At 46.8% G+C, this 12,474-nt stretch overlaps 1 protein-coding gene across 1 annotated transcript in view; it reads right to left on the minus strand.

The window, feature by feature from the left end:
• The window catches only part of SHCBP1 (SHC binding and spindle associated 1), a 39,671-nt gene that overhangs the window by 15,955 nt on the left and 11,242 nt on the right, over positions 1–12,474 (minus strand). The window contains exons 5-8 of the mRNA XM_060253842.1: positions 11,601–11,693; positions 8,463–8,696; positions 5,745–5,913; positions 3,876–3,996 (exon numbers count right to left, since the gene is read on the minus strand). Coding sequence (XP_060109825.1) covers positions 3,876–3,996; positions 5,745–5,913; positions 8,463–8,696; positions 11,601–11,693 — 617 coding nt within the window. The remainder of the gene's footprint in view (positions 1–3,875; positions 3,997–5,744; positions 5,914–8,462; positions 8,697–11,600; positions 11,694–12,474) is intronic.

Genomic DNA, 12,474 nt, shown 5'->3' on the forward strand with positions numbered 1-12,474 from the left:
AAGGAGTTCTGAGAAGATAACGATCGAGGCTGCCGCGTGCAGGCCGGCTCCAAACTGCTGGGCCCACCCCGCTGTGATATACAACCCGTTATATTAACAGGTGTGCAATAGAAGACATAAAGTTTCGAGTAAAAGCTCCCCAGGCGTAAGATGGCCGGCATAGTCCACAGGATAGACTTGCAGTGAGCTTGCTGAAGACCGGGAGACCTCCTGGGACCCCTCTTCTTCACTAGTTTGGAGTCAGCAGTGCACAAGCAGAATAAATGGCGTTAGCGCAGTTCCACCCACACAAAATCTTGTGCAACACCTAGCACTGTCCTTCCTATATATAAAATGGTACCCAGAAATTGGTACTATAATTGTATTTTTTGCCATCAAGTTTTTTAAACAGAGGCTAGATGGCCATCTGATAGCAAAGCTGATTCTGTGAACTTAGGGGGAGGTAGCCGTGAATTTCCTGCATTGTGCAGGGGGTGGGACTAGATGACCTTGGAGGGGTCCCTTCCAACTCTATGATTCTAAGTCACAGCTGACTTAAGGCAACCCTTTAGGTTTTCAAGGCCAGAGACATTCAGAGGTGGCTTGCTATAAAACACAAACCAGTTCAATGTGTGAAAGTGGCATATGGGGCTCTTTCACACATATTGCGTGGCTCTCGAAACCCCCCACCATCGGCCAGCCTGGAGAAGGCATTGGTCTTTTCAAAGCAGTTATCCAAACCAAGCCAGCTGGCAGCTTGGAGAATGCATTTAAAGTTGCGTTCTTTCCACCTCTCTCCTCCTCCCCCTATCAATTTGCTTGCTTTCCTTCCTGTCTTGCTGCTCTCAAACATCTGACATCTATTCTATGTGGCTCTTGCATTAAGCAAGTTTGGCCACCCCTGAACTAAGAGCTACTCTAAATGTGTTTTTACCTGAGCTCCAATTCTACAATTCATGGCAAAACATGATCTCCTCCCCTCAGGGGTGGAATTCTAGCAGGCGCTCCTTTTCATATTAGTCTACACATCCCTGATGTAGCCAATCCAAGAGCTTATAAGGCTCTTTTTTATGCTCTTGGACTATTGGCTACATCAGGGGGTGTGGCCTAATATGCAAAGGAGCTCCTGAAAGAATTCCACCCCTGCCTTCCCTCAAACCCAAATTATCTCCCCTCACATCCATGGCTTCACTTTTAATACGCTCTGCACTCTGACTTTCTGTTGAGGCTCCTTTTGTTTGACAGAGCTTCAATCAACGGACGCATTTCTGTCTTATACTGGAGAGTCAGGAAATGCTCTAAATCTCTTTTAAGTGCTTGCTGATTTCCTAACCTACAGTGGCTATGGTTCTCTCTACTTTGAAAAAATAATTTGACATTTTGTTACATCTTTTTCATGATTGCACTGATTCCAACTTCAATACAATCTTTTAGGCAGGGCTTGCTTCATAGCAGGAGCTCCTTTGCATATTAGGCCACACATCCCTGATGAAGCCAATCCTCCAAGAGTTTACAGGGCTCTTTGTACAGGAGCTACTGAAAGCTCTTCGAGGATTAGCTACATCGGAGGGGTGGGGGTGGCCAAATGCGCAAAGTAGTTCCTGCTATGAAACAAGCCCTGCTTTTTGAAAATGAAAAAAAGAGGCAGCCTGCCATTGCCTGCTTCCATATCACAGCCCTGACATATGAACATATGAAGCTGCCTTATAATGAATCAGACCCTCGGTCCATCAAAGTCAGTATTGTCTACTCAGACTGGCAACGGCTCTCCAGGGTCTCAAGCGGAGGTTTTTCACACCTATTTGCCTGGACCCTTTTTGGGAGATGCCAGGGGTTGAACCTGGGACCTCGCTCTGCCACTGAGCCACTGTCCCTCCTTTGCCTGGTAGTCTCCCTTCCGAATACTAACTGGGTTAACCCTCCTTAACTGCCAAGATCTGACTAGCCTGCGCTGCGCAAGATTTTGCATAGATGGAAACACAAGTGGGGATACAAGCGTGACTTAACGCAAGCAGTTACTGTAGTCTTTTTCTTGTATTTCCTCTCGGGGCAAGAGCTGTTTTGGAAAGTCTGCACTGGATCCAATCCACTACTTTGAATTGTTGGGAGGGAAGGGAAATACATGTAAAAACGAACAAACAAACGTTTCAGGGAGAGAGCTACATGACAGCCATTAAAAGGTATGCTTCAGCTTTCGAGAAATGACAACAGTGTCTTATTCTGCAGTCCTTTCCTCTGGATAATTTCCAAAGGGTGGCCATATTCCAACGGCAAGGCAAAATTAAACAGAAGTCCAGTAGCTCCTTAAAGACGAAAAGAATTTATTCCAGCTATGATAGCTATGGACATATGCGATGATACATCTTACAAAGAGAGTTCCGATTCTTGAAAGCTCATGCTGGAATAAATTTTGTCAGTTAAAATATTTATTACCTTGCTTTGTCTGCTTAGACTCAATGCAGCTAACAAAGCAACAGCAAAAACCCATCAACCACTCAAACAACACGCTAGTCCTTAAACCGGACTCCTGTTTTAATTTCTCAGTGCAGAGAAATGGGCTGCGGAGATGAGCTTCATGAACCTCAGTTGCTGCTTATGAAATATTAGAAGATTCATAATTTAATTGTTTCCTCCCTCCAAACGTTTGAGAGATAGTTTGACGCGGTGGTTAGGAGACTGGCTCTAATCTGCAAATACCGGGTTTGATTCCTCCCCTTCTCCACATGCAGCTGCTGGGTGACCTTGGGCAAACCACAGTTCTTTTAGAGCAGTTCTCAAAAGAGCAATTTTTTTCAGAGTTCTCTCAGTCCCACCTACCTCACAGGGCATCTGTTGTGGGGAGGAAAAGGGAAAGGAGACTGTAAGCTGCTCTGAGACACCAAGAGAAGGGCAGGGTATAAATCCAAGCTCCTCTTCTTCTTGTAAGATTTCTCTCCATCCCTTTCTGTCTTGTTTCCTTTCTGTGCTGATGGTCCATGAATATACGAAATTGCCTTATACAAAGTCTAAGGCAAGGTCAGTGTTGTCTCCTTTGCAGCCGCTCCCCCAGCTCTTAGGCAGAGGTGTTATTTTTGAACCCACCTTGAATGCAGAGGCAAGAATGAAGAATACAAATGTATTTAATAAATAAAATGCTTCCGCCGTGGGTAGATTCTTAAAGCAGGGCTATTCCATTATAGGTTTCTGCTTTACCTTTTAAGAATCAAAGCCATAAAGTGAACGGATTCTAAAAGGAGAGATGACAATCAGAGCCAGGGCCTTTTCTGTCGTAGTGGTGGAACGAGCTAACTGAGCTCGCGCAGTTCTGCAGGGCCTTCAAGACAGTGCCCTTCCACTAGGCATTTGTTGATTAAGTTCACAGGCTACAACAGACTTCGAAACATCTGGACCACCTCTAGCATGAGCCTCAGATTTGTTTTTATATAGCACATCCAGCTGGAACAGTAGAATAGTAATATGAAACAGAATAGGCAACTATCCATTTTTATCAATCAATAGCACTTGAAATGTTTTAATATTTTTATGATTTTATGTTTTTCATGTATTTTTATATTTCGTGTATATACATGAGCATGTAAGCCGCCCTGAGCCTGCTTTGGCGGGGAGGATGGGATATAAATCGAAATAAATAAATAAATAGTGAGGTTGAAGAACAGAATTGCAGAACTTTTCCAAAAAAACCCCCAAACCCCTCTTTGGATCACTGCGGTTGAAGATGCCAGTTCAGAAGCAGGCTTGTGATGAGGCCTCAGTTTATCTGCCTTTCCCCAGGACTAGTTGTTGCCCCAATATAAACTATTACCATTGGCAACACATAATCACTAGAGAGGAGGGAGGCAGAGAGAGAGAGACAGAGAGAAACTTCAATAGCCTTTTCCAATCAAAAAGCCTCTTACCTTCCAGTTCAACAGAATCTGCGACATACAACGTTCCGTCGACTAAATAGTGACCGGGACAAATGATGATCCTGTCCCCTTTGTAACAAGCATTCATAGCAGACAGCAGATCGCTGTGAAACTGGAGAGGGAACAAGACAGGACAGAAGTCACTTTCTGGATGAGGGAAGGGAATGCTCGGGCAGGGGCTACGGTTCAGCGGAAGAGCATCTGCTTGGCACAGAAAAGGTCCCCGGTCTATATCTTACATCTGCTTCCTTTCTTTAAACAGAGCTCAAGACCAGGGAACACAGTTCTTTCCTCCTTCACTTTAGTCCTCACATCCTTCTTGCAGGGCACATTAGGCTGACAGAGACACTAGGCCAACATCAACTAATCAGGATTTGAAATTGGCACTCTCTAGTCCAGCAGTCTAACTGCTATGCTATATGAGGCTCTGGATATGCCAGAGACTGAACTTGGAGCCTTCTGCATGTAAAGTTTATGCTCTGCTCCTGAGCTATGTAGCAGGAATTCCTTTGCATATTAGGCCACACCCCCTGATGCAGCCAGTCCTCCTGGAGCTTACAGTAGACCCTTTACTAAGAGCCCTGCAAGCTTTTGGAGGATTCGTCACATCAGGGGTGTGTGGCCTAATATGCAAAAGAATTCCTGCTACAAAAAAAAGCCCTGCTCACAACAGGTGGACGAAGAATCTCTACACCAGTTCAGATTTAATGCTTCTTATGGGCCTCCAATCGGGCTGTCCCACTAGAGCAGGGGTGTCAAACATGCAGTTTGGGGGCCGAATCAGGCCCCCAGAGGGCTCCTATCAGGTCCCCGAGCAACTGGCTGTCATCTGCTTCCTTCTCCCTATATCTTGCTTCCTTCTGCATAACAGCTTACTCTGCAAGGCTTGCACAATTGCACAGGAGCTACAGAGCAAAACCTCTGTTTTCTCCATTGGCTGAGATTCCTCCCTTGGAGAGGAAGGGGGGGGGAGAGGCAGAGCTTGTTTTTCCAGGCTCTCTCAATCGCACAGCAGAGCTACTGAGCCAAGTCTGTCTTCCTTCTATTGGCTGAGGCTCCCCTTCCCCAGTCCCCTGGGGAAGGAAGGAAAGAGCCAAAGCTTCCTTTGCCCAGTTCCCTGGATCCCATGGGAGAAATACAAACAAAGCATCTTTAAGACCAAGGAGTACTAACGTTTTAAGGATGTTTTAAGTTTAAAAAAAAAACATTTGTGTTCGTGTTCTTTATAAAATTTATATCTCTGCTACCTAATCTTAAATAGGTACACACATGGCCCAGCCCAACATGGCCCAACCCAACAAGGTTTCATTTATGTCAGATCTGGCCCTCATAACAAATGAGTTTGACAGCCCTGCACTAGAATGCCACCAGTTCCAATTAGTTTACAAAGACTTGTAAGCTAAGGGCTTTTTCACATTTTCATTCTCCTTGCTTGTGTGTTCCTGATGCTTCTGGGGTGTTTCCCCACCCCTGTTCCTTGTGTGTTTTGCTCCCTCTAGGGGTCAACTCGATATTACATTGGTTTATGCCCAGCATATTTCCCTGAAGGTTTCAACTGCAGATTTTTACCCCGGACATACTGATGTAATATCACATTGACCATTAGAGGAAGCAAAACACGTGCCAAATAGGGGGGGGGGGGGGACCCAAAGCAATGGGAACACAGAAGTAAGGAGAATGAGCCCTATAATTCACAGAAACAACTTACAGCATACAAACCCCATACCCACACCGGTTTTATTTGCCTGTAGGCTGAGAGAGGAAAGAAACTGTGTGTTTTTTCCTACCCAGAAGATTAGGGGTACAAGACGGCCACTATGAAACGGAATGAAGTTGTTGTCAAGTTTTCAGCTATCGCACCTGTATTTCTATTTCCTCATTACAGGAGGCTGGAGAAAGCTTGTCCCTGAGCAGACAGGCCAAGAGGCTGGACATCATGGTGGCAGACACGACGTGGGTGATCACTGTGCCAGCTGGCCGGATTCCTTTCGGCTGAAGACGAGCGTGCTTTTGATAGCCGAACACGTACCTTCAAGAAAAAAAACACAGCCATCAGTTTCCTGCTTCTTTCACAAAGCACGGTCCTTTGACGGACCTCACTCGCAGCTTGGTCAGTTTGGTGGAGTGGTTAAGTGTGCAGACTCTTATCAGGGAGATCCGGGTTTGATTCCCCACTCCTCCACTTGCAGCTGCAGGAATGGCTTCAGGTCAGCCATAGCTCTCACAGAGCTGTCCTTGAAAGGGCAACTTCTGGGAGAGCTCTCTCAGCCCCACCCACCTCACAGGGTGTCTGTTGTGGGGGCGGGGGAGGTAAAGGAGATTGTGAGCCGCTCTGAGACTCTAAGATTCAGAGTATGGGGTGGGATATAAATCCAATATCATCACCATCATCTTCTTGGCCAAAGTCATCGGGGATAACCTACAGCTGATCTTTCACAGCCAAGAACAGCGCTTCTCACAAGACTCCACTGTTCATTTCCAACATCTTTTAAGATCTGCCTTTCTCTAGCAGGAGGTGATTTCAGAGGGAAGCTATGTCAACAACAACAGCCAAATATTCAGAACTCCAGAGGTGGTTCCTGAAAGGGGATGATCTTCACCAGCCAAAGGCTAGCAATGGAGAGAGTACTGATCAGAAAGATGTTCTGCGGCTACAGGGCCATGACAGAGGGAATCTGCTCTTTTGTGGCTGCCCGTTGAACCTATAAAAGTCAAGAACTTTTATAGATGGCTTGTGGACCCAGGTAGGCCTATAGAAGAGAAAGCCACCTCTGAGATATTTGGGCCCCAGCCCATTTAAAAGCTCCATAAAGTCAAACAAAACAGCACTTTGAAGTGGATGCAGAAGAAGAAGAAGATGATATTGGATTTATATCCCACCCTCCACTCTGAAGAGTCTCAGAGTGGCTCACAATCTCCTTTATCTCCCTCCCCCACAACAGACACCCTGTGAGGTGGGTGGGGCTGAGAGGACTCTCACAGCAGCTGCCCTTTCAAGGACAACCTCTGCCAGAGCTATGGCTGACCCAAGGCCATGCTAGCAGGTGCAAGTGGAGAGGGGAATCAAACCCGGTTCTCCCAGATAAGAGTCCACACACTTAACCGCTACACCAAACTGGCTCTCCAATTGGTGTGGGGGGGGAAGGATGCACAGTAGGGAAAGATTAAGCAGCTCTGCACACTGACCCAACAAATGCTTTAAATTGCTCTGTATCCACTGTGTTGCATAAGAAACAAGGACACAGGTTGGTGGGGGAGGGATTGGGGGTGGGGAGGGATGCACAGAAGCCAACTGGTAGACAGCATAAGAATATAAGAACATAATTAGAGCCTTGTTGGATCAGACCAAAGGCCCATCAAATCCAGCATTCTGTTCACACAGGGGCCAACCTGTCGTGTCTAGGAAGCCTGCAAGCAGGAAGACTGCAACAGGACCTGCCTGCCTGTACTCTACAGCAGGGGTGGCCAAACTGTGGCTCGGGAGCCATCTGTGGCTCTTTTATACATATCGTGTGGCTCTCAAAGCCCCCACCACCCTGTCGGCCAGATTGGAAAAAGTATTTGTCTCTTTAAAATCACTTCTCCCAGCCAAGCCAGCTGAAGAGTTAAAGTTGCTTTCTTTCCATGTCTCCCTCCCTCCCCACATCTATCTTCCTTCCTTCCCTCAAACATAAGACGTTCGTATCTTGCGGCTCTCAAACATCTGACAATTATTCTATGTGGCTTTTCCATTAAGCAACTTTGGCCACCTCTGCTCTACAGCAAGGGATGCAAAGAGGCATACTGTCTCTGATAATGGAGAGAGCACGTATTAATCTAGGAGAAGAAAGGAGAGGAAGAAGGACAGGGGGAAGAAGGGGAGGGGAAGAGGGAGAAGAAGAAGAGATAGAAGAGGAGGAGGAAAAGGAAGAAGAAAAGTTGGTTTTTATACCCCACCCTTCACTCAGCATCTCAAGCGGCTTACTATCTCCTTCCCTTCATCTCCCCACATCAGACACCCTGTGAGACCGGTGGGGCTGAGAGAGCTCCGAGAGAACTGCAACTGACCCAAGGTCACCCAGCAGCTGCATGTGGAAGAGTTGGGGGATCAAACATGGTTCTCCCAAATTAGAGCCCGCTGCTCTAACCACTACACCAAACTGGCTCCGTCCTCTGTGAATTTGTCCACTTCCCTTTTTTCCAAGTCGCCAGCCATCATGACATCTTGGGGCAGCAATTTCCACAATTTAACTATGAACTATTGTGAACATAAGAACATAACATAAGAGAAGCCATGTTGGATCAGGCCAATGGCCCATCCAGTCCAACACTCTGTGTCACACAGTGGCCAATATGTGTGTGTGTATACACACAGACATATATATACATACTGTGGCTAATAGCCACTGATGGACCTCTGCTCCATATTTTTATCCAATCCCCTCTTAATAAGAACATAAGAGAAGCCATGCTGGATCAGGCCAATGAAATAGCCCCAAGTGAAGCAGCACTTCCTTGTGCCAGTCCTGAATCTCCCACCCCAGTTCTAGTTCAGTTGGCCCAAAACCGCAGAGAGACGCTCACAGGGGCTGGCTTTACCTCAGGAGGGGATTTTCAATGACCTTCAGCTTTTGTTTCAAGTGTTCTATCCTGTCATAGAGCTTCACTCCTTCCACCACGGCAACGTTTTCAGCTTCGGTGTCGGAATCGCTGCCCGAGAGGCTGTTCCGGAGGTCCAGGAATGCGCGGTAAATCTCCTCGCACTGGGACAGAAGGCTGTGGTAGTCTCCGACAAGCACAGAAGGGACACGGTCTTCCAAGATGTCGTAGTACCTGAAATTCAGAGTTGCAAAAGCTGCTGGCGGGATGGCTGAGCGGATCCCATCCCCAAACAGGCTCAAACCTTGGTCCAAAGTTCAATTGCTATCAATAGCTCTGACGGTAAGCTCTGACCTGGATAGCCCAGGCAAGCCCGCTCTCATCAGATCTCCGAAAGTAAACAGGGTCAACTCCGGCAAATACTTGGATAGGAGACCTCCTTCAAATACCAGAGCCAGGGGGCAGGAGCAGGTTTTATTCAGCCACCTCTCTGAATATCCTGCATGCTCTCAGCAGAGGTTGTCATGACTTCCAGGTGCAGACAAACACACACAAAAATACCAAAAATACCCCCCCCCAAAATTAATAATAACAGCTCCAACTGGAATATTTTGAATTTTGCAAGACTACCATATTTTAGCAGCATGTGCAGTACTACAACCAGGGCTTCTTTTGTAGCAGGAACTCCTTTGGTGTAGTGGTTAAGTGCGTGGACTCTTATCTGGGAGAACCGGGTTTGATTCCCCACTCCTCCACTTGCAGCTGCTGGAATGGCCTTGGGTCAGCCATAGCTCTCATAGGAGTTGTCCTTGAAAGGGCAGCTGCTGTGAGAGTCCTCTCAGCCCCACCCACCTCACAGGGTGTCTGTTGTGGGGGGAGAAGATATAGGAGATTGTAAGCCGCTCTGAATCTCTGATCCAGAGAGGAGGGCGGGGTATAAATCAGCAGTCTTTGCATATTAGGTCACACACCCCTGATGTAGCCAATCCTCCAAAAGTTTACAGGGCTCTTAGTACAGGGCCTACTGTAAGCTCCAGGAGGATTGGCTACATCAGGGAGTTCCTGCTACAAAAAAAGCCCTGACCATAACTGTAGCGGCAAGTTGCCCAGAGAATGAAATCTCACCTACAACCAAAAGCATATGTTAATCTAAAGACCAGCTGGGTATTGTGCCCCAGGGAAGTCGGGGGAATTACAAGATGACCTCAGAACACCTTGTCGTGTTCAGTTTCTGAAACCCAGGGTAGTATACAATTAAGAGGCTCAGGAATCCAATCCAGAGCTCCAGGTTCAAATGTCTATCCCTTCCTAAGGTGATCTTACGCTAATCTCTCTCACAGACACACTGCCTGAGCTGCCTCACAGGGTTGTTATGAGCACAAAACGGGGAAAGGGAGACTGATATACGCAGCCTTGGAAATCCACAAAAGAAGGATGGAATGAAAACATGACACGGGTTGATAGTTCCTGGAGCAAGAACAGGGGGACTCCTAGCATTTGAGCTTATGGCTAGCGGAGCGTGAATTGCTTGAATTAAAAATACTTCTTGCAAACTTCCACAACCAGTTCTGCAGTGCCATCTAGAGATCAACTGAGGCAATGCTGAAATGGAATTAACTATACTTCATCTACAAAAAATGTCCGCAGGAAAAAGATGAGGGAAAATCAATTCGTGCCGTGCAGTGGTTTGATTGTCAACTAGGATCTGAGATCCAGGTTTGAATCTTCCATGGCAGATCACAAATTTGAACATGGGTCTCCCACACCCCAGCCTAACCCCTGCACTACAGTGGCCATTGCCTACTCCACACGCTTCCTTCTTTCCCCCTAGTTTTCAGCCTATCTCCTCTGGTATCCCTCGCTCCTGCTCCAGTTCTCAGACCTGGATAAGATCAGAACATAAGAGAAGACATATTGGATCAGGCCAATGGCCCATCCAGTTCACCAAACTGTATCAAAGGCCCGAACCCAGGTGCCATCAGGAGGTCCACCAGCATAGCAAGAACTCCAGAAGCCCTCCCACTGTTGCGTCCCAAGAATACAGAGCATCACTGCCCCAGACAGAGTTCCATCTATTCCTTGTGGTTTTAACCCCAGCCACACAGACGGCTTTCCCTTCCCTCACAGAAACAGGACTGCAGGTGGGTTTGTTCACTTTGGAACTGAACATTCCAAGCCGGCACATCAGCTCAGCACTCCACCTGTCATGATTCTGGGCCTAGTGAGGCCTACAGGCTCCAGAGAAGCCTGCCTAGGAATTACTGCAGAAAGCCTACATCTCCCAGGATCCCCGCTGATTGGGCGGCAAGGTTTTGGAGGGAAACTAGTCCAGAGAGAGGTGGAACCTGGGAGGAGAGGATAAAAGGGCCAAGCGCAGACAGGGTGTGTTCTCTCTGGGAAAGGCTGCAGGAGAGCAGGCAGAAGGAGAGATCCCTTACCCAAGGGGTGAGTTTGGTATTAGAACAGGGAACGTTTAGCAAGTCGCAATAGGGTTTTTCTTTTTGTTTTGCACCACCTTTACTGTATATATATAGATATATATTTCACTGTTTTTAAAAAAGGTAAAGGTAGTCCCCTGTGCAAGCACCAGTTGTTTCCGACTCTGGAGCGACATTGCTTTCACAACGTTTTCACGGCAGACTTTTTACGGGGTGGTTTGCCATTGCCTTCCCCGGTCCTTACATTTTCCCCCCAGCAAGCTGGGTACTCATTTTACCGACCTCGGAAGGATGGAAGGCTGAGTCAACCTCGAGCCGGCTACGTGAATCCAGCTTCCGCTGGGATCGAACTCAGGTCATGAGCAGAGGGCTCCGACTGCAATACTGCAGCTTTACCACTCTGTGCCACTCTGTTTTTACCCACTTATTATTTGAGCCATGTAAATAAACTGTAGTTGTTATAGCCGCTTGGGTCTCCTCGGTCACAGTTAAGAGGTATTTACTAAGAAGGAAGATACAGGAGTGGTTGGGTGCTCTGGGCCCTCGAATGTGGACCCTTACCAGAGCGGTGGCAGCCAGCAGAAGGCCCTCCTAGGCCCCTGACACCATCACAAATACAACACAAGACTTAGTGTTTGCAACAGAAGTGATCCGGAAGGGGCCTGACCTATGGCACAATGACATTTCAAGAGGCACTTACAGTCGGAGGCGAGGTTCGACGCATCTAACGAAGTAATCAAAGTCATCGTCGTCCTCTTCGTCCCAGCTCCGCCAAATGTGCTGGTAGAAAAACCTTTGAAAGAAAGAGAGGAAGTTAAGGAGTGGCTCATTTGATGATTGCTCACGGAGGTCGAGATTTACAGCGATCTAACATCAGAAACAGGAGGAGCCCCATGGCGCTGAGTGGTAAAACTGCACTACTGCAGTCCGAGCTCTCTGCTCATGACCTGAGCTGGATTCAGGTAGCCAGCTGCAGGTTGACTCAGCCTTCCATCCTTCTGAGGTCGGTCAAATGAGTCCCCAGCTTGCTGGGGGGAAAGTGTAGATGACTGGGGAAGGCGTGGCAAACCACCCCGTAAAAAGCCTGCCGTGAAAACATCGTGGTGCACCGTCACTCCAGAGTCAGATTGATGCTTGCACAGGGGGCTACCTTGACCTTTTTTAACATCAGAAACATCAGAACTGTCAAGAATGTTAGGAATGTAAATGTATTTATATGTAGAAATAAATACAGACCAAAATCAAAAGTATATAAGCAACTTGCACTTAACAATGTAAGATCTGTTCAGTAATTTTATAGATAGAAGAAAAATGTTATTAGTTACAGTTGATTAGATAATATTGATGGCTTCTCTCACTTATTGATTTTCACGTTCCTGTTGGCCAAAATATCATTGTTTATGTATAAATGAACCACTGTGGTATTTCTATTTTATCTTACCTTTTTCTATGTCTGGTTTTTTAAATGTTTGTTTATATAAAATAGAAATATATTGTATTATCAAGATTTACAGCAGGATAAAAGGTAAAATATGGTGACTTATTTGGAGCTTCCAACTTTGGGCTTGGTGTTC

The sequence above is a fragment of the Heteronotia binoei genome, chromosome 14 (assembly GCF_032191835.1).
Source record: "Heteronotia binoei isolate CCM8104 ecotype False Entrance Well chromosome 14, APGP_CSIRO_Hbin_v1, whole genome shotgun sequence".
Classification (NCBI taxonomy): Eukaryota; Metazoa; Chordata; class Lepidosauria; order Squamata; family Gekkonidae; genus Heteronotia; species Heteronotia binoei.